Source organism: Capra hircus, chromosome 21 (genome assembly GCF_001704415.2).
Source record: "Capra hircus breed San Clemente chromosome 21, ASM170441v1, whole genome shotgun sequence".
NCBI classification, from domain to species: Eukaryota; Metazoa; Chordata; class Mammalia; order Artiodactyla; family Bovidae; genus Capra; species Capra hircus.
The window spans coordinates 19069747-19094828 of NC_030828.1; the positions used below are offsets into that span (position 1 = coordinate 19069747).

A 25082-nucleotide genomic window follows, 5' to 3' on the forward strand; every position below is an offset into this window, starting at 1 on the left:
TTCTGAAAGAGATGGGAATACCAGACCACCTGACCTGCGTCTTGAGAATTTTGTATGCAGGACAGAAAGCAACAGTTAAAACTGGACATGGAACAACAGACTGGTTCCAAATAGGAAAAGGAGTACGTCAAGGCTGTATATAGTCACCCTGCTTATTTAACTTCTATGCAGAGTACATCATGAGAAACACTGGGCTGGAAGAAACACAAGCTGGAATCAAGATTGCTTGGAGAAATCTCAATAACCTCAGATATGCAGATGACACCACCCTCATGGCAGAAAGTGAAGAGGAACTAAAAAGCCTCTTGATGAAAGTGAAAGAGGAGAGTGAAAAAGTTGGCTTAAAGCTCAACATTCAGAAAACCAAGATCATGGCATCTGGTCCCGTCACTTCATGGGAAATAGATGGGCAAACAGTGGAAACAGTGTCAGACTTTATTTTTTGGGGCTCCAAAATCACTGCAGATGGTGACTGCAGCCATGAAATTAAAAGATGCTTATTCCTTGGAAGAAAAGTTATGATCAACCTAGATAGCATATTCAAAAGCAGAGACATTACTTTGCTGACTAAGGTCCGTCTAGTCAAGGCTATGGTTTTTCCTGTGGTCATGTATGGATGTGAGAGTTGGACTGTGAAGAAAGCTAGGTGCTGAAGAATTGATGCTTTTGAACTGTGGTGTTGGAGAAGACTCTTGAGAGTCCCTTGGACCGCAAGGAGATCCATCCAGTCCATTCTGAAGGAGATCAGCCCTGGGATTTCTTGGGAAGGAATGATGCTAAAGCTGAAACTCCAGTACTTTGGCCACCTCATGCAAAGAGTTGACTCATTGGAAAAGACTCTGATGCTGGGAGGGATTGGGGGCAGGAGGAGAAAGGGACGACAGAGGATGAGATGGCTGGATGGCATCACTGACTCGATGGACGTGAGTCTGAGTGAACTCTGGGAGTTGGTGATGGAAAAGGACGCCTGGTGTGCTGCAATTCATGGCGTCGCAAAGAGTCGGACACGACTGAGCCACTGAACTGAACTGAACTGACCAGGACTAGATGAATAATTGCACACTGAGTGGCCTATCAATGAAATTCTTTCCTGACGTGGGAAAGTCCTCCAAACCTTGACTGGAATTAAGATGGAAATGAATAGATTGTGTGATAAAGAATGTTGCCCACCACCCAGTTCTATAAGAATCAAGTCACTAGCCACTGCAATTCACTGACCTGCAATCCACTCTGAAAGGAATTCATGGAAAAAGATCAGGACTGTACTTTGTACTCTGAGAAAACTGGTGAACCTGTCCTCACATACTTGGATATTTTCAGGAAACTTTTCTATGAACCCAGTTTCTTGCATCTGTCCATGCTTAGAAAGCACGAAAAGCATAAACCATGATATCTGTTCTTCTTGAGTGAAGCAACCTTTTACCAAGGCATGGGCTGATTTCATGTCCTTCCCCCAAATAACACACTGACCTCCAACCCTAACCTCCTTGAAACAGTTCTCAGAGCTTCTTGAGACACTGTCTCCCCAGTTTCACTTCTCAGGTTGGTTCCAAAAAAGGTTCCAGTTCTTTCTTAAGTTGACTAATTCCTAATTTTTCATCCACAAAAGCAAGTATGCATTGACCTCGGCAAGTCTCAGTGCAGAGACCTCATATTCTTATATTTCTCTAAATCAAACTGAACACAACCCTGAGACCTCACTTCCCAGGAGGATGGAAATGTCTCTGTGCTTCAGTAAAAGAATTGTCCAGGTGGGCTCACCTGAGGGGCTCGCTGTCCAAGCCTCATGGTTTGTGGGGGCAGCTGGTCAATTCCTCCTGTTGAGAGGTTAAGGGCCATTTGTCACAATTCCAAGGCTGCTCCAGTCCCCTCACTGTGGCCTTGAAAAGAAAGCGTAATGATCCTGTATTTAATCCAACCCTCTAGTCTTAGGGTATTCCCTGGTGGCTCAGATGGTAAAGAATCCTCGTGCAAATGCAGGTCGACCTGGGTTTGATCTCTGGGTTGGCAAGATCCCCTGGAGATGGGTTGTCAACCTACTCCAGTATTCTTGCCTGGGAAATCCGATGGACAGAGGAGCCTGGTGGGCTGCAGTCCATGGGGTCACAAAGAGTCAGACATGACTGAGTGAGATACACTTAGTTTTCTTGTCATAGAGGAAGAACAGCTGGACCCCAGGGAGGGGCAGCACCTGTCCAGAGTCACCCTGTGTGTGGCAGAGTCAGAGTCAGGACCAGGTGTCCTGTCCCCAGGCTTGCTGTCTGTCCAGGATCGCATGCTGCTTATGACAAATGTGGCAGCAGCATCCTCCAGGCTCGGATTCTGCCCCATCCACCCTCATTCTGCACAAACCTGCCCCGTTCCCCCTGAGGAGGGCACTCACTGCTGCTGAGTCAGTTTCCTCATCTGCTAGAGCGAGGAGGGGTGCCAGAGACCCCTGGTCCCTCAAGTCCCCCTCTCCTGGGGCACCTGGACTTGCCAGTCTTGGAGACTCAGATGTGGAGATGGCAGCCGGCTCCCTGCCCTCTGGCCACCCTCTCTGCTTGTTTCCTCTTGGCTGCTGGGTCCTGTTGATGATCACATCCTTTCTGATTACACAGACCCTCCTTCCCCATGACCTCTGCTTGGTGGGAAACATGTTTCTCTTTCATAATTTGAGTTTCCTCAGTCACTTTCCAGGGGTCCAACTCTCCAGTGATTCTTGTCAAAAACACAAACTGCTTCCAGGCGCCCCCACATCAGAGGTCTCCCAGGCTTCCTTGTTCTCGCATATTCTTGACTTTCCATTTCTTCAGAGTCCAACTTAGCAGCCCAAATGCTCTTGCCCTATTTAGGGAGCTTCTGTTTCCTTTAGGAAAAGCAAATTCCTTCCTGCTGGGCATATAGAGAGCTGACCATAAGCAGGGGAAGATGAAACAGAAGCCCAGAGTGAAGGGAGGCAGATCTGGGGTCCGCGACTGGATTCACAGTCACATTTGCTCTGACTCCAAAGCAGACAGGCTAGGGGAGAAGCTGAGAGATGCCCACACAGGCCTAACTTCAAAGGCAGAGAGAAAGGAGGTGCCTTGGGTCCATTGGTCTGGGGAGGGGGAGCTGGGGACCTGAAACCCACCTACTTGGTGACCAGGGCCTCCCCCAGCCCTTCAACACACACAGTTGATGGAGAAGACCTCCCAGTACCCAAGCCTCAGGCCCTTCCCTTGGTCTCTGCCTGTCCTGGGCTCCCTGTTTCCTGGGGAGGCAGCCAGAGGCTCCCTCCTTAGCTGGCCCGAGCCTCCTCTGCACAGGGTGATTCTAGCTGACGCCCCCCAGACTATGGCCTGATCTGCATCCAGAACAGAGCCCGGGCACAGATGTTCCCATTCTCTGATCCTGGACCAGCTTCTTGGAAAAATCACAGAATCAGCCTTCCTCAGTCCTCCTCTGAGTGGGGAGAATTGGGGCCACTCCCTCCTGTGGTCTCAGGCACCTGGTTATCTCCCCAGCTGCCAGTGCAGACGACCGATCATGTGACCCTTGTCTGTGTGGTTGGCTCCTGTCTAAAGGTGCCTGTCGGGAGGCAGGTGAGCCGAGGAGAAACAAGAGCGCTTTAATCAACCCCTGTGAAGTGTCTCCGTGCTCTCTCCGGACTTTTCTGGCTGGCTTGCCAACAGGAAGTAGTCTGGCTGAGATAGGGGTGCTGCTGTAAGACCTCTGGATGAGGTACTGCAGCCAGAGCAGGACAGACAGGAGCCAGGAGGTTATACCCGGATCGGGGAGAAGAGGCAAGGGGCTCAGCACTTCCTGAGGTTCTTTTACTTGCTGAGCTTTGGGGGGGACAGATCTGTATTCAACCCAGGCTCTCTCAGAGAGTAACTGTATGACCTTGAGGAAAAAACATAACGTGCTCTCTGAGCCTCACTTTCATCACCTGTTAATGGGGATGACAATAATAATATCCCTGAAAATGAAATGAAATAGAGATAATAAGTCACCTGGTTAGACTGGTGGTGCGTTTTGTCGCTCAATCATGTCCAACTCTGGGTGACCCCTTGGACTGTATCCCGCCGGGCGCCTTTGTCCAAGGGGATTTTCCAGGCAAGAATACTGAAGTAGGTTGTCACGCCCTCCTTCAGGGGATCTTTCCAACCCAGGGATTGAACCCAGGTCTCCCACATTGTATGTGGATTCTTTACCTTGTGAGCCACCAAGGAAGTGCTGGACTGTTGGTGCTAAAAAAATGTTGGCTGTTTCATCTTTCTGGAATACAAGGTGCAGATTAATGACACTCAGAGTATAAGATCCTGCACCCACATGATGGTTCAAAGCCCAGCTCTGCCACTTCCTACTTGTGTGATCTTGGTCTAGTTACCCACTGTGTGTCTGTGTCTGTGAGGACACTGAGTGCATAGTTCATGGACTGCTGGGAGGAACAAAAACTCCAGAATAGTGGTTAACCTGCAGTGTGTGCTGTGTGTGACACCTCTCTTAACTTTTCTGTCAATACCTGCCCTGTTGGCCCATGGCAAATGTTTCTTAAATGAATACAACAAGTGGTTACAGCTCAGACTCTAGCCTGTGAGAGGGTAACAAGCAGGAAGGCCAGGGGTCTCCAAACGGAGGGAATAGCCTGCAAGTGTCAGATATTTTTATCTCCCTTAAGCGGCAGGAAGAAACAAACTAGCGATATATATATTTTTTTTCCTTCTCTATACAAATTTTAAAGGAGGTTTCTCTTAAAATTCTTTGTTGCCATAATGACACCTGGTTTCACCTGAAGTTAACCATTGCCTTTTTCTTTTGGAAATGTTTATCTTAAGCTATGCTAATGTACTATGCATTTACCCCAAACTCTGTCTTCAAGTCGGTTCCGCCTTTTGGGCTCAGAACCTACTTGATAAACTAGCATGTTATAATCCGATATCGTTCCTCTAATCTATGTAAATGACACTATTTATATGGTGCTCTGCCCTTCTTCAAGTTAATCCTTTTATGGCCCAAGATGAACCATTTGGAGCCAAAGCGAAGTGAAGTGAAGTCACTCAGTTGTGTCTGACTCTTTGCGACCCCATGAACTTTAGCCCACCAGACTCCTCCGTCCTTGGGATTCTCCAGGCAAGAGTACTGGAGTGGGTTGCCATTTCCTTCTCCAGGGGAACTTCCCGACCCAGGGATCAAACCCAGGTCGCCTGCATTGCAGGCACACGCTTTAACCTCTGAGCCACCAGGGAAGCCCTTTGGAGCCAAGATTATCACAAAATACATCTTATGGGTGCGGGGCCTGGTGCCATTCTAAGTTCTGAGACATTCCTTTCTTTCATTAACAGACTGCTGATGACTATGCAACGTCCAGCTAAAGACTAGCAGGGCGATACTCTTTCTGCCCCCTTCTGATGCCTATGTCAGAAGCTTTCTCTATCTCCTTCATACTTTAATAAAACTTTGTTACACAAAAGCTCTGAACGATCAAGCCTCGGCTCTGGCCCCGGATTGAATTCTTCTCCTCCAGGGGCCAAAAATCCTGGCGGCGTGATTCAACAACAACCTTTCACCTGGACCTACCAACTGGGATGCATTCCATCCCTTCTGCCTTTTGGTGAATATTTGAGAATCACTGAGTCATGTTTTGTCCCATTTAATCCTCCTAACAACACTTGACTTTCTGTGATGGATGTCTCCATGGAGGGAAATCACTGAGGACCTGACCTCATCACCGTATTTGAAGACAATGCCATCATGTGTACAACCTGGGGACAGACTGGGCCTGACCCTCAATAAGAAAGAAAAGGTAACGAAAGTACAGTTGCTCAGTCGTGGCCGACTGTTTGCTACCCCATGGACTGTAACATACCAGGCTCCACCACCATGGGGATTTCCAGGCAACGATACTAGAGTGGGTTGCCATTTCCTTGTCCAGGGTATCTTCCTGATCCAGGGATGGAACCCAGGTCTCCCACATTGCAGGCAAATGCTTTACCGTCTGAGCCATCAGGGAAGCCTCAAGAAAGAAAAGGCCAGATAAATATTGGACCTGCCCCACAATTGGGGCCTGGACACACAAGAACAGGTATACACGGAAACAAAGACAGCCCAGAATTCCTTCTGCAGGGCCTGCAGCAGCATCCAGTGTGTGCTTCCAGTGGCCACGGTGCCTGGACCAAGTGCCCTTGGCTGTGAGCTGGCTGCCCAGCACCCTCATTTCTGGTCTGAGCCTGTTCTCAGGCTGGTCCCTCTCTAGCAGTTCTCCAAGCTACTCAGCATCCTGCCAGTACATTTGTTCTCTGCTTATGTTGCCAGAGATGTTCTCTGGAGGGTGCGGGTAACAGCCTTTATGACTAAAAGCAGGAGCTATTATCTCCATTTTCTGGATGAGCAAACTGAGGCTTAGAGTAGCATAGACTGAGCCCAGGACTGCTGTGAGCCCGGCTGAACTCAGGTCTCAGTTCAGGGTTGGGGGGTCGTGTGTAGACATATAAGATGAAAGGCTCTGAGATGACCAAGAGAACTGGAAACAGTTGTCAGTGGCTGGAGGGAGGAGAGGAGGCTGGAGAGGTAGAAAGGGGTCTGAGCTTGCAGGGCTTTGCAGGTGGGTGGTGTTGTAGAGTCTGTTTTCCATCCTAAGGGAACAAACAGAAAACTTGTACTTTGACTTTACTCCAAATCAGTCTTTGAGAGAAAGGATGGAAATAGAGGAAGCATCTAGAAGCTTATGGCAGGAGTACAGGTGAGGGGATGGATGGATCTGGACTAGGTGGTCGAGAGATGAAGAAGAGTGGGTGGGTTCAGGAGCATATTGTGAAGAGCATCTGTGAAGGTGGTGCCATTGGCTGAGATGGGAAAGATGAGGAAGGATCAGCGTGTCTTGGGAGTGGGGCATTGAAGAGGTGGGACTGGACAAATGGAGTGTGATGTGTCCCAGGACATCAGGAGGGAGAGATCAGGAGGCAGGCATATATGACTCTGGATCCCAGTAGAGATCAGCTCTGGAGATACGAAGTGGGGAGTTGTCCTCACTCGGCCTACACCCTTCTCTCAGTTTCTTCTTAAACGTCACACCCACGGACCAGCCTTGCCCCCCACCGCCAACAGGCACCCCAATAACTCCACTCACCTGTGTTCCCTTTACGTGGCATTTATCACCTGTGACTTGGTGTTATGTGTTGATGTGCACGTCTCCTGTACTAGAGGGCAAGCTCCATGAGGACGGAACTCTTGCTTCTGTTCCCTGCTCTCTATCCAGTGTCTAGAATAGGGCCTGGCACACACACACTTGGTGAACAAGAATATTTACTGATGAGTGGAATCTTAAAGTCATCAGACCGAATGAGGACAAAAAAGGCTCCTAGAAAAGAGGTGGTCTGGGCCCAAGTCCTGAGCAAACAGTTCCTCCCTGCTGCTTATTCCCATCTGTAGCTGTTGTGGTTTAGACGCTAAGTCACCTCTGACTCTTTGAGACCAATGGACTGTAGCCCGCCAGTCTCCTCTGTCCATGGGGTTTGCCAGGCAAGAATACTGGAGTGGGTTGCCATTTCCTTCTCCAGGGCATCTTCCAGACCCAGAGATCAAACCTGAGTCTCCTGCATTAGCAGGCAGGTTCGTTACACCTGAGCCATATGGGAACAGTCACTGCATTACAATCCTGAATCTGATAAACTATATGTATTATAGGAATCACTTCAAGAGGCCTAGTCACCATTATTTTTCATCACAGACTTAATCACACATCTGTTACTACAAGAAACAAGGCATGAATCTTCAAAATAAGCAGAGCACAGCTAATACAGCTGGAGACTTAGTCAGGTCCTAAGGAAGGTAGCAGTGCTGTCTTCTAAGGCGTTACATGGCTTCCTCTAGAACATGTCACCCTTGTGGTGGAACGGGTGTTTCTTCCCGTGACGAGGTCTGGTTTAGGCACAATGCAGATGAAATATGCACACGAGAGGAGAGGGAAGAATCTGAAACAAACAGACCAAAAATGTTCAATTTAAATTTTTCTTGTCTTGTCTTAAAATACGAATTTCATTTCATTGTTTCTTCAGAGTTTCCTGCCACAGGGACCACCTCCTGGAAGTCCTTGCCTTCCATCCATCCAGCCCCTGGGTGAAGATCACATGCTTCCTCCCAGGACAAGAGTGAGGGGCAGCAGGGGGTCTTCCCCTCCCCTCCCCACAGCTCTGCTTGTCCTGCCCCTCTGGCCCTGGTGATGCTAGGATGCTGGGCTCTGAGGCTCTGTGGCTGCGACTGGGAGAATGTGGCTTGTGGTGCATTTCTCGTCACCAGTTACGCTATAGGGCTGTTGGTGTCATTGCAGGGCGGCACATGAACTTTTATGCAGAGTATATCATGAGAAACGCTGAGCTGGAGGAAGCAAGCTGAAATCAAGATTTCCGGGAGAAATATCAATAACCTCAGATATGCAGATGACACCACCCTTATGGCAGAAAGTGAAGAAGAACTAAAGACCCTCTTGATGAAAATGAAAGAGGAGAGTGAAAAAGTTTGCTTAAAACTGAACATTCAGAAAACTAAGATCATGGCATCTGGTCCCATCACTTCATGGCAAATAGATGGGGAAACAGTGGAAACAGTGGCTGACTTTATTTGGGGGAGCTCCAAAATCACTGCAGATGGTGATTTCAGCCATGATATTAAAAGATGCTTTTTCCTTGGAAGGAAAGTTATGACCAACCTAGACAGCATATTAAAAAGCAGAGACATTACTCTGCCAACAAAGGTCCATCTAGTCAAGGCTGTGGTTTTTCCAGTGGTCATGTATGGATGTGAGAGTTGGACTATAAAGAAAGCTGAGCACAGAAGAATTGATGATTTTGGAAAAGACTCTTGAAGGTCCCTTGGACTGCAAGAAGATCCAACCAGTCCATCCTAAAGGAAATCAGTCCTGGTTTTTCATTGGGAGGACTGATGTTGAAGCTGAAACTCCAATATTTTGGCCACCTCATGTGAAGAGCTGACGCATTTTAAAAGACCCTGATGTTGGGAAAGATTGAAGGCAGGAAGAGAAGGGGGCGACAGAGGATGAGATGGTTAGATGGCATCACCGACTCAATGGAAATGAGTTTGGTAAACTCTGGGAGTTGGTGATGGACAGGGAGGCCTGGCGTGCTATGGTTCATGGGGTCACAAAGAGTCGGACACCACTGAGCGACTGAACTGACTGACATGAGCACACACACATGTTCACACACAGGTGCACTGAACATCCATACCGGTACACATCTTTAAAGAGAGGCCTTGAGGTGCTGTCATGACCCCTTTAAGAGGTATCGGGCAGGATGTTGACATTGGGTGGGGTCCAGCCTCTTGCCTCACAGGCTGGGCCAAATCCCCAGGCTCTGGTCCAGATTGAGGTGGAGAGTCAGTGGGAGTGATTCTCAAAAACATAGATTTGGGTGAAAGTGAAAACTGACTAGGACTCTTTTGAGTTCTAGGTCGATCTGGGGTATTAGAATGTGTGGATTTTGTTTTGGGCTCTTTGTTTCTTTTTTTTTTCCTTTTCATCTTTATATGCATGCTAAGTGGCTTCGGTCATGTCCAGCTCTTAGTGACCCCATGGACTGTGGCCCACCTGGCTCCTCTGTGCATGGGATTCTCCAGGCAAGTGTACTGGAGTAGGTGGCCATGCCCTTCTCCAGGGGATCTACCTTACCCAGGGATCAAACTGCATCTCTTGCATTGTCTCCTGCATTGCCCATGGATTCTTTACTGCTGAGCCTTTGAGGATGCTCTTTATCTTTATACTGAGATTTAAAAGAACATTATGCATGTGAGAAAAAGTACAAGGCTATTCCCGATGATTGACAGCAGCGGCTGATGGAAACAAAAAGATCCAGACGAAATTTTTTAATTATATATTTATTTTACCTGATTCCAGAAACTCAGAAAGCAGCAGCAGAAAGCAACAGGTACACAGAAACCCACATACATGTCACCTCACACTTGAGCAATGCAATTTCTTTGATAGTGGAAGCAGCAACAACCACCCCCACCCCCACCCCCAAAACACCTGCCTAAGTAATTCTGAAAAGAAACTTTCTCTTTAAAAACAAGTCACCCAATAATTTTTGACCTCCTGACCAGAAGATACAAAAAGAAAGAAAAAAGAAATCCCAGGCTAATGTCACCTTAAGGCTGCAGTGGCCATCCTCCTCTCCCTGCAGAGGCAGGACCTGCTGTTTGATCACTGAGGCAGGAGGCCCACATCGCTGCACCTGACCAATACCACAGTCAGGTGTCTGCAATTCCCTGGGGTTCTTCACCAGCTCCTTTTTTGATTCTCCAGAGATTGGTTGGGGGTGGAAATCACCCCAAATTCCTTTAAGATGCCCTCTAGGCAGCCAGTGTTTAGTAAGCTAGGAAGAATTTTGGAGCCAATGTCAGGTGAGGCTGAGCATCAGGCGCGGCCCAGGGATCCAAAATCTCTGCTTCAGGACTCTCACCCATTGGGAATCAGTGACCTCCAGAAATTTTTTTTTTTTTTTTTACTTAAATGGAAGTACACTATACACTCCCTTCTATTGGGAGAAAGGAGGCCCGATGCCTAACTATCCACCCTCACTCCCACCCCAGAAACACACAGCAACTAAGGCACCCAGGGGGACAGACACACTTTGGCAATGAGGCCCCTCCCGAGGCCCAGGGTGTGAACAGCTGCACAGAGGGCTGTGTGCTGTGGAGTCAGCACCTTAGGAGGCTCGAGGGGGCAGTGAACAGAGAAGGAAGGAGTCTCAGGTCCTGATGGATCAGAAGAAGGAAAATGGGGAGAAGTGGTCAGGACACATGAGACAAGAAAACCAAGGAAGAACACAAAAGGGCCAAAAAGCAGAAAATGCAGAAACGATGAGAAAAGCAAGAGAAAGAAGCAAAATAGGACTTGGGCAACCAAGGGAAATAGGAAGGAGACAGAGCAGATGGAGGGAAGGAAACCGAAAAGAGAGCGAGATGAATGGGAATGATGTGAGGAGGAAGAGGGAGCCAGGAAGAGGGCATCAGGGGACACAGAGCTCTGTAAAGACCCACCTGTGAGTGGAGGGACTAAGGGGTACTGGGCTGGTCCTCAGTCCCTACAGAAACCTGGCAAGCCCAGTACACCAGGTCAGCCACGTAAATCAGCAGGTTGATGGCTGTTAGGATGGCCACAGCCAGTCGCTGGTCCCAGACGCAGCCATAGTCGGTGAGCTCATCAAAGCAGCTCATATCGCTGTACCTGTGGGGTTGTCCACCTAACTTCTCGTCAAACTGGTAGAGTGGCCAGAGGACCAAGCGCTGACATAGAGGAGGACTGAGAACAGGGTCTGCCCCAGATGGAAAATGGGGAGCCGGAGGGGCAGTCTGTTCTCCCAGCCCCTCAGCCTCAGCAGCGTGGCCACGGCTACCTGGACGAAGCAGATGGAGTACACGGCCACGCACCACTTCAGGGCCGGCTGGTGCAGGTACAGGGAGGTGTTGCTGAGGAAGACAAAGATGACACAGGCCACAGCGCTCTCCAGAATCTTTAGCAGGCCTGGTAAGGTGTGCACATAGCAGGGGATGTTCCTCAGCTTGTAGTATTTCCATGTGCAGGCCACATCTGTGGCATAGAGCATGCACGTGATGCAGGAGAACGCAGAAGCAGCGATGGCCCGGTCTCGGGAAGGACCATCAGGCAGGTACTGGACGTAGAGGACGGGGTAGATGATGGAGGTCGAGAGGCAGAGGAGGGCCGCATAGCAGGCAAAGGTGATGGGAAATTTGAACCAGAAAAAAGGAAAGTAGTCGTCGTAGCAGCACTCAAACATAGAGATGAAGACGGTCATGGTGAAACAAAACAGAGGCACCAGATGGCTAGGCACCAGTTACCTATAGCCCCTCTCTCGTTGCCCATGCTGGCCACCAGGGAGAAGGCCACACACATGGAGATCGCCTGCGGGAGGCGGAGGAAGCAGCACAGGGTGTCCACATCTTCTTGGTCAGGGATTATCTCCCTGATGGACATGGTGTTGTGAAGGTCTGGCAGGTTAGAGTCAGTATGGAGTGGTCTTCACTTTCTCCTCAGAGAAAGATCCAGATCTGAAGACAGATTAAGTGAGATGATCAGAAAAGGGTCAGGCCCTGTGAGGGCTGAGGCTCGGGATCTGTGCAGTTTGAACCAGTGGCTCAGACACTCAGGTAAGAGCACAGCCGCTCCAGAATGACTCTCCCCGCCCATCACCTTTGGCCTTGTCAGGAGACGTGTCTCTTCTCACAGCTGGGTTGGATCTGGCCTCAAACCATCACCATTTTTCTGTCTTTTTGCTGTGCGTCAATATCTATAGAAATACAGTCTTTTTCTTTTTCTACAATCTCAAACCTTCAAGTTAGAAAAAGAATTTTAATAAATTGTTTGGTAACCCATTCTAGCTGAACGGGCAGGAGATCATTTATGGTTTTGTTTGGACTTCCCTGATGGTTCAGACAGTAAAGTTTCTGCCTCCAATGTGGGAGACCCGGGTTTGATCCCTGGGTCGGAAAGATCCTCTGGAGAAGGAAATGGCAACCCACTCCAGTACTCTTGCCTGGAAAATCCCATGGATGGAGGAGCCTTGTAGGCTACGGTCCATGCAGACACTAGGGTAGGACATGACTGAGAGACTAAACTTTCTTCCTTCTTTCTTATTCCACTTAGTGTAAATGTTCAAAAGTCCATTTGCTGAAACAGTAAAGTGTTTGATCACAAAGAGCTTTCAGACCCCAGTGGGGTGTCATGTCCTATAAAGTATATGTATCATGTCACCTGTCAAAACTGAAAAATTCTGAATTCTGGAGAATATCTGACTCCAAGGATTTTCAGAAAGGAACTGTTTATTGTCGTGCTAACCCTGTTCTGCAGATGGGAAAACCAGGAGTCAAGTGCCCTTAGGAGCCAGCCCTGAAGATGCGCCTGGGACTGGGGTGGGCAGGGGGCAGAGTGGAGATGACTGGGGGGATCCTAGGGTCCCTGGGACCCTGAGGCATCTCAGTAGGTATCTTGTGACCCAGAAGGGATGCAGGCATGGAGCCCACCTTCCCATGGAGGAGGGGCCTGGACTGGAACTGAGATAGAAACAGGGGCCTGAAGAGGTTTCAGGGCTGTGACAGGGACATGTGGCCAGAGTGGCAGGGACCCTGGAGACCATGGAATTGCCCAGGTCACCTGCCCAAGGCAGTCCCGCCAGGCAGGGCTGCAGTCCTGCTCATACAGGGGCTCCTCCATGGTCCAGTGTTGGGGGAGTGAGGCCCCTCCCAGCCCACCCCTTCTTCAGAGACAGCTGCCCTGTTTCCAAGGGACTATTTGCTGAGAGACCCCCAGGGCGGAAGTGCCAGCCAGCTTCCTGCCATCAGGGGCCTTGTGACCTTTGCTAATAATAAACCCTGGGACAAGCTGAGGCGGAAAGAGAAACAAACAGCAAAACTGAGAACCTCCCTGGCCTCACAAAGCTCCTTGAGCCCCAATTGCCAGTGGAGCCCTGGAGCCTGTGGCCTCCCAGTGGGCACTGCCGGGGTGGGGAGGGGCCCTGCTGTGAGGAAGGGAGGGAGTGTCATTCTCTCTGTACCCCGGTTTGATCCCAGTTTTATTACTTGAACTCACCCTGAAATTCCACCTAAGACCAAGAGACAACTTGAATGCTTTGAATGCTTCGAATCCATTGAATGCATCAGAGAGAGCATATGGAGAAGAGGAAGCATGGGGGCTCTATCCGCGTGACCCTGGGTCAGGCCTGTGCCCTCTCTGGGCCTCAGTTCCCCAACCTGGAAAGCAGGAAGTGGAAGTTTGCCTGAGTCTCCCAGAAGCCCCTCCTCCTCTCTGTGAGCCTGGACCTGGTGCCCCTGTCAGAGCACAGCCTGGATGTGGCTGAGCCCTGCCTGCCGGGTAGCCAGGCATGTGGACTGGAAGACGGTGAGCCGGGAAGGTCATGGCCGGGACAGAGGAAGGAAGGAGGAGGTGCCAGAAGGGCAGAGAAGGGTGAGATGAGATGGACACTCAGAGTGACAAGGAGTAGAGCCTTCATAGCTGGATGATCATGGCAAGCTACTCAATAGAACCTCAGTTTCCCCTTCTGTTCAATGTCACTATACCTACTCTGGGTCAATTAAATGAATAAAAGCATGTGACTGGTTCATCAGAGGGCCTGTCACATGGAACCCTCAATCCCTGCCAGCTACCTCCCCGCCCCCCTCACAGAGGACCCAGAAGGCCCCGCCCCCCTCTGGACATCAGCACGTGCAGCTTGATCTGCTGCAGATCAGGGGCTGCAGGCCAGTGTGCCCTGCAGGGGGACGCTCGATGTGCTCAGTTTTCCATCACAGTGTTTTCATGAAAAAATGATGCAGAATCACTAGCATTACTGTTTCTTCCCTGAGTGTTTGGTGGCTGCACATGGTTTTAATTTCACATGAAAATTCGGATTACAGCTCCTTTTCAAGCCTCAGGAGGTACAGTGTCACCTGGTTTGGTTCCCTTGGCAGTGGGGTTGCTGGAGATAAGCAGCTGCTAGCCTCTTTTCTTTATATTCTTTTCCAACCTCATCTCTGTTTAGTATTCTCTATATTTCTCTCATTCTCATGGATAATTGACATAAAGCAGGACTATGATCATCTCTCCTGTGACTGGTTTCCCATCATCTGCATGGCCAGGCTTCCTGCCTACTCACAGGAGCGTCCACCCCTCCATCCAGGGAGCATCCATGTCCTCAACCTCAGCCTTCGATACATTTCAAATGCTGTAGAATCACGTGTAGACATGTGTGTACACACAGGCATACATGTTTGTACATACATGCATACATGTTGTAGGGAGTATCTCTACGTACCCTTTTTCCTGTTTTGTAAACATGAGACCATATCTTCCCAGAACATCTTGCTTTTCCACCACCCCAGACAGGTGCAGCTGGTCCTCTCCAGGGATCCTGGTGCTCTCCATCCCCTTATTTCCTTCCCTCCTGGCTCCTTGGGTATCAGTGGACCCTCCCCTGTGAGTCTCAGACACTGGGGGACACAGGACGTGACAATGGATCCTGGGGTTCATGTGACCGCCATGCTCTAGGGCAGGAGATCAGCAAGTTTTTCTGAGAATTTTTTTTAAAATATGACAAAGAATATATTTTTCATTTCTGGAAATTAAGTCTGGTTTCCTAGATCAGCAACAAATTCTCACAAGCCTGGTGGCTTAAAACAGCAGAAATGTGTTCTCTCACAGTTCTGGAGGTCAGCGTTTTGAAACAAGGTGTCAGCAGGACAGTGCTGTCTCTGATGCCCCAGAGGAGGGTCCCACTTTGCCTCTTTTAGCTTCTGGAGGCCCTTTAGCTTGTCCCATGTTACTGAACTCTGGCTTGTCCGGTTACCCCTCAAGAAGCCAAATACCGAGAGAGGAGTGCTGGGCTTTGTCTGGGATGAGGTGCCGCTCCTCCTCTGTGAACACAATCATCACTCACATCTGTGCATCAGCCCATGTTGGACGGTGGTTTGAAAATAATACTAATGAACAGTTCCACCTTTTTTTGTGGATCAACTTGGAGGATTTGTTTTTTTCCAGTTTAGTAGGTCTGAGGTGAGAAAAAGATTGTATGAAGAGTCAGCCACTGACTCTTCTCCTGCACTGAAACCTCTTGCAGGGAATCGTCTCAGTGGAAATGCACCCCTGGCGCGCCCCCACCCCACCCAGCTCCCAGGGGACCCACTCTGGACAAATCGAGTGATCTGTCCCGTCTTAAAAGGAGAGACTGCTTCCCCTCCTTTCCTCCTCACACATGGTGACGCTAAGGCTGTGTCCCACCAACACGCTAGAACCCCTCCTCCTCCGGGGGACTGGAGTGGGGGGAGGGGCGCAGATGCCCTGGCAGCGCCTGCCTTGGGCATCAGGACTGGAGCCCCAGAGCTGGGGCGGATTCAGTTCCCTAGAAAGCTGACCCCCTCTACTCCCTCCCTTGCCTGCAGACTCCTCTGGAATGTGGCAGGCTTTTCACAGTTTCCTTTCCTTTTTGCCTTTAATTTAGTGCCCTTGTTGGAAGAATCCTTATTATGGAGTAACAGGAAGACCTGCGCATGGAGTTCCCTCCCACTTACCAGTTCTTGACAAAAGAGCTCCAACTGCAAAATACTGGAATCATTTAGAGATCCATGCAGGAACCAATGTTCTTCACAACTGAAAACATATGTGGGCAATATTGTTTACAAGTAGAAAACAATTTTTTTCTTGATTGCAGGGTCATACTGTTAACGGAAGCACACTGACACAACTACCCACCCTGGCCAGGAACCCTAGTAACCACTTGTATGAGCTGTCTCACGACAAGAGGTTCTGGTAAGAAACACGGAACTAATAAGCCACCACCAACCGGAAGATTTTGGGAAAGGTCAAAAGGAGACACCATGTGTCCGACCACCTTTGGCAATCCTTCTCTCTGGCATCCATCCTGGCTGAACAAGGCATGCACCACCAGGAAGGACTCTGAGTCAGAATGTGGCTACGGACAACCGGGAAACTAATCCCATCACCATAAAACCCAAAACTGTGAGCCATGTCTCAGAGCTGTTCTCCTGGTTCCCCTTACCCTCCTGCTCTCCCCACCAGAACCCTTTCCCAACAAAAATCTCTTGCTTTGTCCGCACATGTGTCTCCTCGGACAATTCATTTCTGAGTGTTAGACAAGAGCCCATTTTGGGGCCCTGGAAAGGGTCCCTCTTCCTGCAACAATACCTCTAGTTTTGCCATCTGCCAAGACGCATACCAGTGGACTTGTAGAAGGGATGGATGTAGGTCCCCTCCCCCCACTTCACTGGCTCCCCCAGAACAGATTTCAAACAAACAAGCAATTCTTCCTTGGGAAGAGAGTGGTACAGTCACAAACAAGCCGTTCCCACTTCTGCCGTCTCCAACTGGCCCCAGAGTTCCAAACAGCAAGGAATATACACTAACAGGTGGGAAGGGGGGCTCCTGGGACCCACACCCTCTACTCACTCAGTCGAGAGCTCGGTGCTCCTTCAGAGGCCAGTTTCCTTCTCTTAATAGAAAGTGAAAGCACTCTGTGAGCAATCTGTGGGGAGGGCCAGGGCAAGTTCCTGAATCTAGCAGTTCAGCAGCTGCTGGAAAATACCTATAGATCCTCGCTGGGACTAGCTGGCACTCCACCATATCTTCCCAGTGGCACTCTGCTCCTTGCTCCAGGAAGAAAGGGAGGGGCTGGAGACGTGGGGACCTGACTCCTGCCTGGACGCTCAACATTGTCCACCAAGTCAGGCCCAGATGCTGGTTGCAGAAGAAGCCAATAAAGACAGCTAAGTCTTGGGTTTAAAAAAAGTAGCTTTATCTTAAGGAAGCCAGCAAGAAGGTGTTTTACTGCCCAGAAGGATCAATTCCCAGCACATCAAGGCTCAGCCAGGATTAATACAAGGAGGGAAGCAGGAAATGTCTGCAGGCTGTGTGCCAGGGGTGCACTGTGCTTCTATCTGGGGGGACTTTACAGTAACCACCAGGAGCCTTTGTGGGCTGAGAACCTAAGTGTGGTTCTTACTTTGTTCAGATCAGCACATCAGTTCGAGGGGTCAGTGGTTGTATATTTTCTAGGAAAAAAGAACTGAGGCAGAAACAGAGGTTAACTGGCCAAGTAAAACTGAAACCAGAACAGCAGACTCTATGTAAGGATTCATACGCCTTTGGTTGAGAAACAGGCAAGGTTACAATCTGGTGCTGGTGACCTGCCTGACCACCATGCTCACCATGTGCCCGTCCTCAGGCCTGGGCACCAAGGCCATCGAGGCTTCTGCCTCCACTGGGGCAGCTGCTCTCCACAGTGTGCCCTTCTCGCTGGGGGCCAGTGAGGACACTCTGAAGGGGGACATACTTAACTGGCGCATGTTCATCTGGTGTATCTGCTTCACCTTGACCCTCACCATCTTCATAGGGGAATTTGGGGGCTCAGGTCCCACCTCCCTTTCTCCTGGATCGGCTTTCTCTGCGCCCAAGCCTTTTACTTCTCCATCTCCTGCCTCTCAACGTCCATCATCCTCAGCACCACCTGCATCAAGTTCTCGTCTCCAGGCTCCACCGGAAACTGGGTCGTCACTGCCACTGTATTCGCCTTCGTGGCTGCTGCACTCTACGCCACTGAAGCGTTCTGCATCATATCCAGCCTGGAGGCACAGTCGGTTCAAGCCAGCCTTCCCAGGCCTGCTCAGGAGGCCAGAGAACTATGCTGACTGGCTCATCATCGCCTTCATCAGCAGCCCCCACCTGTATCAGCATCAGCCAGCCCTACATTAATGGTGGTGGACTTCATATGCTTCCTTCTGGAAGGCGCTGTGAACTTCATAGTGAAGGGGTTTGATCCAGTCAAAGACAAAAACTCTGTTCCCTACCTGTATCCTGTCTAAGCAGAGGGTGCTCTCTGTGCTCCTCTGCCCTAGTGCTCTGGTCCTCTGTCAGCTCCACCAGTTCAACAAGAAGCTGGATGGGCAGCCCCAGCGGTTCAGTGACGTGAGCTGCAGCAACAGACACACCTGCTTGGTGTGCGCCTGGAACCAGCGGCTGGCTGTGGCCGTCCTATCCAGCTGCTGCTTGATGAGGCCGACACTGAGCACCTGGCCTGTGAGGCTATTGTAGGCTCTTGTAGGGACTAAGAGTCTTGAAGACTGCTGTCTGCAGTGTTGGTGAGGGGCAGTGAGGTGGCCATCCTGCCTTAATGATCAAAACAGCAGGTCCTGCCTCTGCAGGGAGAAGGCCATCGCCACTGCCAGCATTAAAGGGGATGTTAGTCTGGGTGTTTTATTTTTCTTTAAATTTTGTTGTCCCAAGATTAAAATTACTGGGCAACACTATTTTTACATGGAAAATTTCTTTTCAAAACTTTGTTGATGGGTGGTGTTGGATGGGTGGGTATTGCTGATGCCACAGTCGAGGAAACTGTGTTGCTTGAGTTTGTGCTGCAGAGACATGTATTTCTATGTGTCAGCTGTTTTCTGATGCTGCTTCCTGCTTCTCCAGGACCTACACATAATATGATCTAGATAACTGTAAATATACATGGATTTTTTAATTATCTGGAATTTCTGGATAACATCAACCCTGCTGTCAACCATAGATGAAGCCTGGTCCTTTCTCCTACAACTGTAATGCTCTTCTTTAACCTCAACACTAAGATAAAAGAAAAAACCCACAAACCCAACATATGCTAATTGCCTCAAATTTTCTCCGAGCTGGGGAGGATGAAGCAGATTCATGAAAGCCCCCATCTCTGGGAGCCCTTCCCAATGTCTCCCCACTCGCGCCTGTCCCCAGGCCCTGGGGGCATGGCCCAGCCCAAGACAACTAGCAGTTGTGACCCCAACACTAGACTTTCTGTCCTTTAGCTCTTAAAGGACCTGGCCCCGGATAACTGTATGTAAAGGCGTGTCCCTGCGTGCAGGCCCAGTGTGCGTGTGTGCCTGTGTGTGTGCCTGTATGTCAGTGCTCACACATGTATTGGGACCAGCAGCCTTTATAATAACTGGTGGCCAGGAAGCCACCAGTATTGTTCTTAGTCTCCTGTTCCCACCCGCAAAGCCTCAGAGCCCAGCATCCTGGTGTCAGCAGGACCAGAGGGGCCCCAGGCCAGCAGAGCTGTCGGGGAGGGGCAGGGAAGGGCCCCCCTGCTGCCCCTCGCTCCTGTACTGGATGAAGCATGAGCTCTTCACCCGGGGGCGGGTGGGGTGGATGGAGAGGGCTCCAGGAGGGGGTTCCCATGACAGGCAAATCTTAAGAAGCAACGAAATAACATTCATATTTTAAGGCAAAACAAGAAAACTTTAAACAAAGTTTCTCTCTGCCCCTTGTGACCTCCTCCCTGCCCCGAAGTGTGCAGTGTACGTCTGCAGCGTGTGTCAACCAGACCTTCCGAAGAGGAGAAACACCTGACCCAATAGAAAGATCCATTTCATTCTTCTAACCCCAGCCTTGTGACTTTATATGACACTGCCTCCCTGTGACTTTAGTAATGTCACTAGCTATATTACTTGTAGTCTGCCATCTTACAAGAATATTTTTTTTTTGCACTAACAAATGTGGAATTGAGCCTCTGATAAAAACAATAATGACCAGGTGACCTAATATGCAGTTTTATAAGATCCATGAGTATAATAAGGTGACTCGAGATATGGCAAGAAGCAACAGGTGGGGCCCATTTCCAAGAGCCTGACAGACAAGTAAGACAGTTGTTCAGAGGATTTTGGCTCCTGTCACCAGGACTAAATGAATAGTTGCACACTGATTGGCCTATCAATGAAATTCTCACCTGACGTGGGAAAGTCCTCCAAACTTTGACTGGAATTAAGATGGAAATGAATAGATTGTGTGATAAAGAGTGTTGCCCACCACCCAGTTCTATAAGAATCAAGTCACTAGCCGCTGCAATTCTTTGACCTGCAATCTACTCTGAAAGGAAGTCATCGAAAAAGGTCAGGACTGCACTTTGTACTCTGAGAAAACTGGCAGAACCTGCCCTCACATCCTTGGATATTTTCAGGAGACTTTTCTATGAACCCAGTTTCTTGCATCTGTCCATGCTTAGAAAGCACGAAAAGCATGAACTGTGATATCTGTTCTTCCTCAGTGAAGTAACCGTCTACAAAGTCATGGGCTGGTTTCATGTCCTTCCCCCAAATAACACACACACTGACCTCTAACCCTAACCTCCTTGAAACAGTTCTCAGAGCTTCTTGAGACACTGTGTCCCCAGTTACACTTCTCAGGTTGGTTCCAATAAAGGTTCCAATTCTTTCCTAGATTGACTATTTCCTAATTTTTCATCCACAAAAGCAAGTATGCATTGATCTCTGCAAGTCTCAGTGCAGAAAACTCATATTCTTATATTTTTCTAAATCAAATGAACACAGCCCTGGGATCTCACTTCCCAGGAGGATGGAAATGTCTCTGTGCTTCAGTAAAAGAATTATCCAGGGTGGGGTCACCTGAGCAGCTCACTGTCCAAGCCTTGTGGTTCATGGGGGAGGCTGCTTCATCCCTCCTGTTGAGAGGTTAAGGGCCATTTGTCACAATTCCAAGGCTGCTGCAGTCCCCTCACTGTGGCCCTCAAAAGAAAGTGTAATGATCCTGTATTTAGTTCAACCTTCTCGTCAGAGGGGCTTCCCTGATGGCCCTGAAGGTAAAGAATCCTCCTGCAATGCAGGAGACCTGGGTTTGATCCCTGGTTGGGAAGATGCCCTGGAGAAGAGAATGTCAACCCACTCCAGTATTCTTACCTGGGAAATCCCATGGATAGAGGAGTCTAGGGGGCTGCAGTCCATGGGGTTGCAAACAGTCAAACACAACTGAGTAAGATATGCTTAATCTTCTATCATAGAGGAGAAGCAGCTGGACCCCAGGGATGGCAGCACTTGTCCAGAGTCACCCTGTGTGTGGCACAGTCAGAGTCAGGACCAGGTACCCAGTCCTCAGACTGGCTGTCCGTTCACAGCCCCACGCTGCTTGTGACAAGTGTGGCGGCAGCATCCTCCAGGCTGGGATTCTGCCCCGTCCACCCTCATTCTGCACAGACCTGCCCGGTACCCCTAGGAGGGCAATCATTGCTGCTGAGTCAGTTTCCTCATCCTCTAGAGGGGGGAGGGGTGCCAGAGACCCCTGGTCCCTCCCAGCTCCCCTCTTCCCAGGGTGCCTGGACTTGCCAGTCCTGGAGACTCAGACGTGGAGATGGAAGCCGGCTCCCTCCCCTCTGTCCACCCTCTCTGCTTGTTTCCTCTTGGCTGCTGGGTCCTGTTGATTGGTCCCATCCTCCCTGATTACACAGACCCTCCTTCCCCACGACCTCTGCTTGGTGGGGACCATGTTTCTCTTTCATATCATGAGTTTCCTCAGTCACTCTCCAGGGGTCCAACTCTCCAGTGATTCTTGTTCAAAAACACAAACTGCTTCCAGGCTCCCCCACCTCAGAGGTCTCCCAGACTCCCTTGTTCCCGCATATTCTTGATTTTCCACTTCTTCAGAGTCCAGCTCAGTAGCCCGAATGCTCTTGCCCTGTTTAGGGAGCTTGTGTTTCCTTTAGGAAAAGCAAATTCCTTCTTGCTGGGCATATAGAGAGCTGACCATAAGCAGGGGAAGATGAAACAGAAGCCCAGAGTGAAGGGAGGCAGGTCTGGGTCTGCGACTGGATTCACAGTCACAACTGCTCTGACCCCAAAGTAGACAGGCTGGGGGAGGAGCTGAGAGATGCCCACACAGGCCTGTCTCCAAAGGCAGATAGAAGGGAGGCCCCGGTGATTAAATTAAACAAAAAAGGTGGATATGCCAGCTGCCAGCGTGAGGAATTCCGCCCATGGCAAAGGCATGAGGAAGGAGGCTTGGCATACGCAAAGGCGTGATCAAGCCTCAGGAAACCCCCGTTCCCGAGCATCTAACCCCAAAACCAGAGTCTGTTTTATGCTCTCATCTACACCTCTGACTTTACAGGGGGCTCTCCCCCATAACCGTTTCTCTCGAAGGAGTAAACGTGCAGCTCCAAGGCAATAAAAATTCCTGGGCGTGACAAGAGTGTTTCAGCTTACGGACTCCTCTGAAGGTCATCTAGCCCGCCTGTATAGGTTCGTCTGGCCACATGTGATTGTTTACAGCCTCCCAACCTGAGAGGCACGAGATGCTTTAGGCTTACTAAAGGCAAATTCTTTCAGGGAGTTGGAAACTATTAGTATAGTGGGTTGGTTAGGAATTATATTGGTGAAGCGTTTTTCATTTGTTGTGTCAATAATTGCTGCTAATTCCCTCCCCTGGGTGGGACAAGGATGTCTCAGGTCAAACCTCTCTGCTGACAGACTAGCTTGTGTGACAGGATTGTCCATACTCCTGCCACTACGCAAGTGATTGTTTACTACCTCTCAACCATAAACAGCACAGAGAGTTTTGGAGTATTTTGAGAGTCTTAATTAGCATAGGGCTTTTCTCATTGTTGAGTCAATGATTGCCACCAGGCCTCCATATCCTTAGGCACCTGGGAATATATTAATCAATGTATTTGGAATATAGAAAAGGAAATGTAGTAGTTTTTGATGTTAGCAATACTAGACTTTTTGAGTTGATGAATTTTCTCTTTTGTAATAGATCACTGTGCTTTGTTATAAATCACTGTGTCCTTGCTATGTAAAAATGTAACTTTATCACTATCTTAAGACTAAATAGATCTTAAGGGGGGCATTGGTGAAAAGATTTTCATCTGTTGGGCTGATGTTTGCTGCTAAATCTCCATATTCCCTGCCCTTATAATGAATATAACTAGCATATAGGAGAAATAAGCATTAACCTTTAAGTATGTAGGAGAAATAAGTATTAATCTTTAAGATTAATCATGTTAACCTTGGGTTAAATAAATTCCTTTCTTGATTGTAACTCACTACACCCTCACCCTATAGGAATGTAACTTTATTTGGAGGGTGGTGCCTGGTTTAAGAAAAAACACCCTTGGAAAAAGTAAGTTTTTGGTTATCAGAAAGAAAGGATCATAAAATCCCTAAGACCTTTTTATGTGAAGCACCTGATTTTGATAAAGGTCAGGACTGCTGACCCCAGCATGACTCTGTATTCATCCCTATATGTAACAAAATGTATATAAGCAAACCCAAAAATAAAGAAATCGGATCAGTTTCTGGAAAGACTGATTTTTCTATGTCGTTTCTTTCTTGCTACCTGTCTTTCTGGCTGAATTCCCATCTGGAGCATGGATGCTATTCCACGTAATCCAAGTTATTCAGCCTCTTTTTCTCCACTAATCTTGCTACTACACTATCCGTTTCTAATCTCTCTATATATCTGTAATTAAATATGTATTTTTCCAAGGACGCTGACGCCATCCCCAACTTCGAATTCCCTGGATCCACTGGGGCTGGACCCCGGCACCCACACAGGCCTGTCTCCAAAGGCAGAGAGAAGGGAGGCGCCTTGGGTTCAGAGGTCTGACTCTTTCAGACCTCATGGGCTGCAGCACGCCAGGTTTTCCTGTCCATCACCAACTCCCGGAGCTTGCTCAAGTTCATGTCCATTGTGTCGGTGATGCTATCCAATCAACTTGGATGGGAAGGGGGAGCTGTGTCTCCCAAACCAACCTACCTAGTGTCCAGGGCCTCCCTCAGCCCTTTAGCACACACAGTTGATGGAGAAGCCGCCCCCTGTGGTGCCAAAGCCTCAAGCCCTTCCCTTGCTCCCTGCCTGGCCTGGGCTCCCTGTCTCCTGGGGCAGTGGCCAGAGGCTCCTCTGCACATGATGACTCCAGCTGATGCCCTCCAGACTGTGGCCTAGGCCACATCCAGAACAGAGCCTGGGACACAGATGTTTCCATTCTGCATTCCTAGACCAGCTTCTTGGAAAAATCAGGGATTGCCTTTCCTCAGTCCTCCTCTGAGTGGGGAGAGTTGGGGCCATCCCCTCCTGCGATCTCAGGCACCTGGTTATCTCCCTTGGGTGCCAGTGCAGATGGCTGACCCATGTCACCCTTGTGTGTGCGGTTGGTTCCTGGATCTGAGAGAAGAGGGAAGGGGCTCAGCATTTCCTAAGGTTCTTTTACCTGCTGAGCTTTGGGGGAGACAGATCTGTGTTCAAATCCAGACTCTGTCAGGGAGTAACCGTGTGGCTCTGAGCTGAAAACATAACGTATTCTCTGTGCTTCAGTTTCATCATCTGTTAAATGGGGATGACAGTAATAGTATCTCTGAAGATGAAATGAAACAGAAGTAAGAAGACACCTTGTCAGACTGTTCTGTTCAAAATATATGGGCTGCTTTATCTTTCTGGAATATAAGGTACAAATCAATGCCAATCAGAGTTTAAGGTCCTGCACCCACGTGACTGCGTTCAAATCCCAGCTCTGCCAGTTCCTACTGTGTGATCTTGGGCTCGTTACCCTCTGTGTGCTTGTAAAAACGGGGACACTTTGTGCATAGTTCATGGGATTCTGGGAGGAACAAATGAATCCGGAGCAGGGCTTGACCTGTAGTGAGCGCTGTGTGTGACACCTCTTAAAACTTTTATGTCCATAACTACCCTGTTGGCCCATGGCAAGTGTTTCCTATATGAATATAACAAGTGCTTACGGCTCAGACTGTAGCCTGGACCTACC

The 25082-nt window shown here is 49.2% G+C and overlaps 2 protein-coding genes across 5 annotated transcripts in view; both read right to left on the minus strand.

Moving 5' to 3' along the window:
- LOC108638532 (myeloid-associated differentiation marker-like) overlaps positions 1-17208 on the minus strand; it is a 46919-nt gene extending 29711 nt beyond the window's left edge. For 2 of the 4 annotated variants that reach the window (XM_018066535.1, XM_018066530.1), the window contains exon 1: positions 16952-17208. The gene's annotated coding sequence lies outside the window, so the exon portion shown is untranslated. Of the gene's footprint in view, positions 1-16056; positions 16136-16951 lie in introns of all 4 variants that reach the window. The other 2 variants (XM_018066532.1, XM_018066536.1) reach the window with 2 other exon arrangements.
- On the minus strand, positions 11040-11888 carry LOC102176116 (myeloid-associated differentiation marker). Its single transcript, XM_013977197.2, has one exon. The coding sequence runs from the start codon at positions 11790-11792 to the stop codon at positions 11220-11222; it is 573 nt and encodes a 190-aa protein (XP_013832651.2). The 5' UTR covers positions 11793-11888; the 3' UTR covers positions 11040-11219.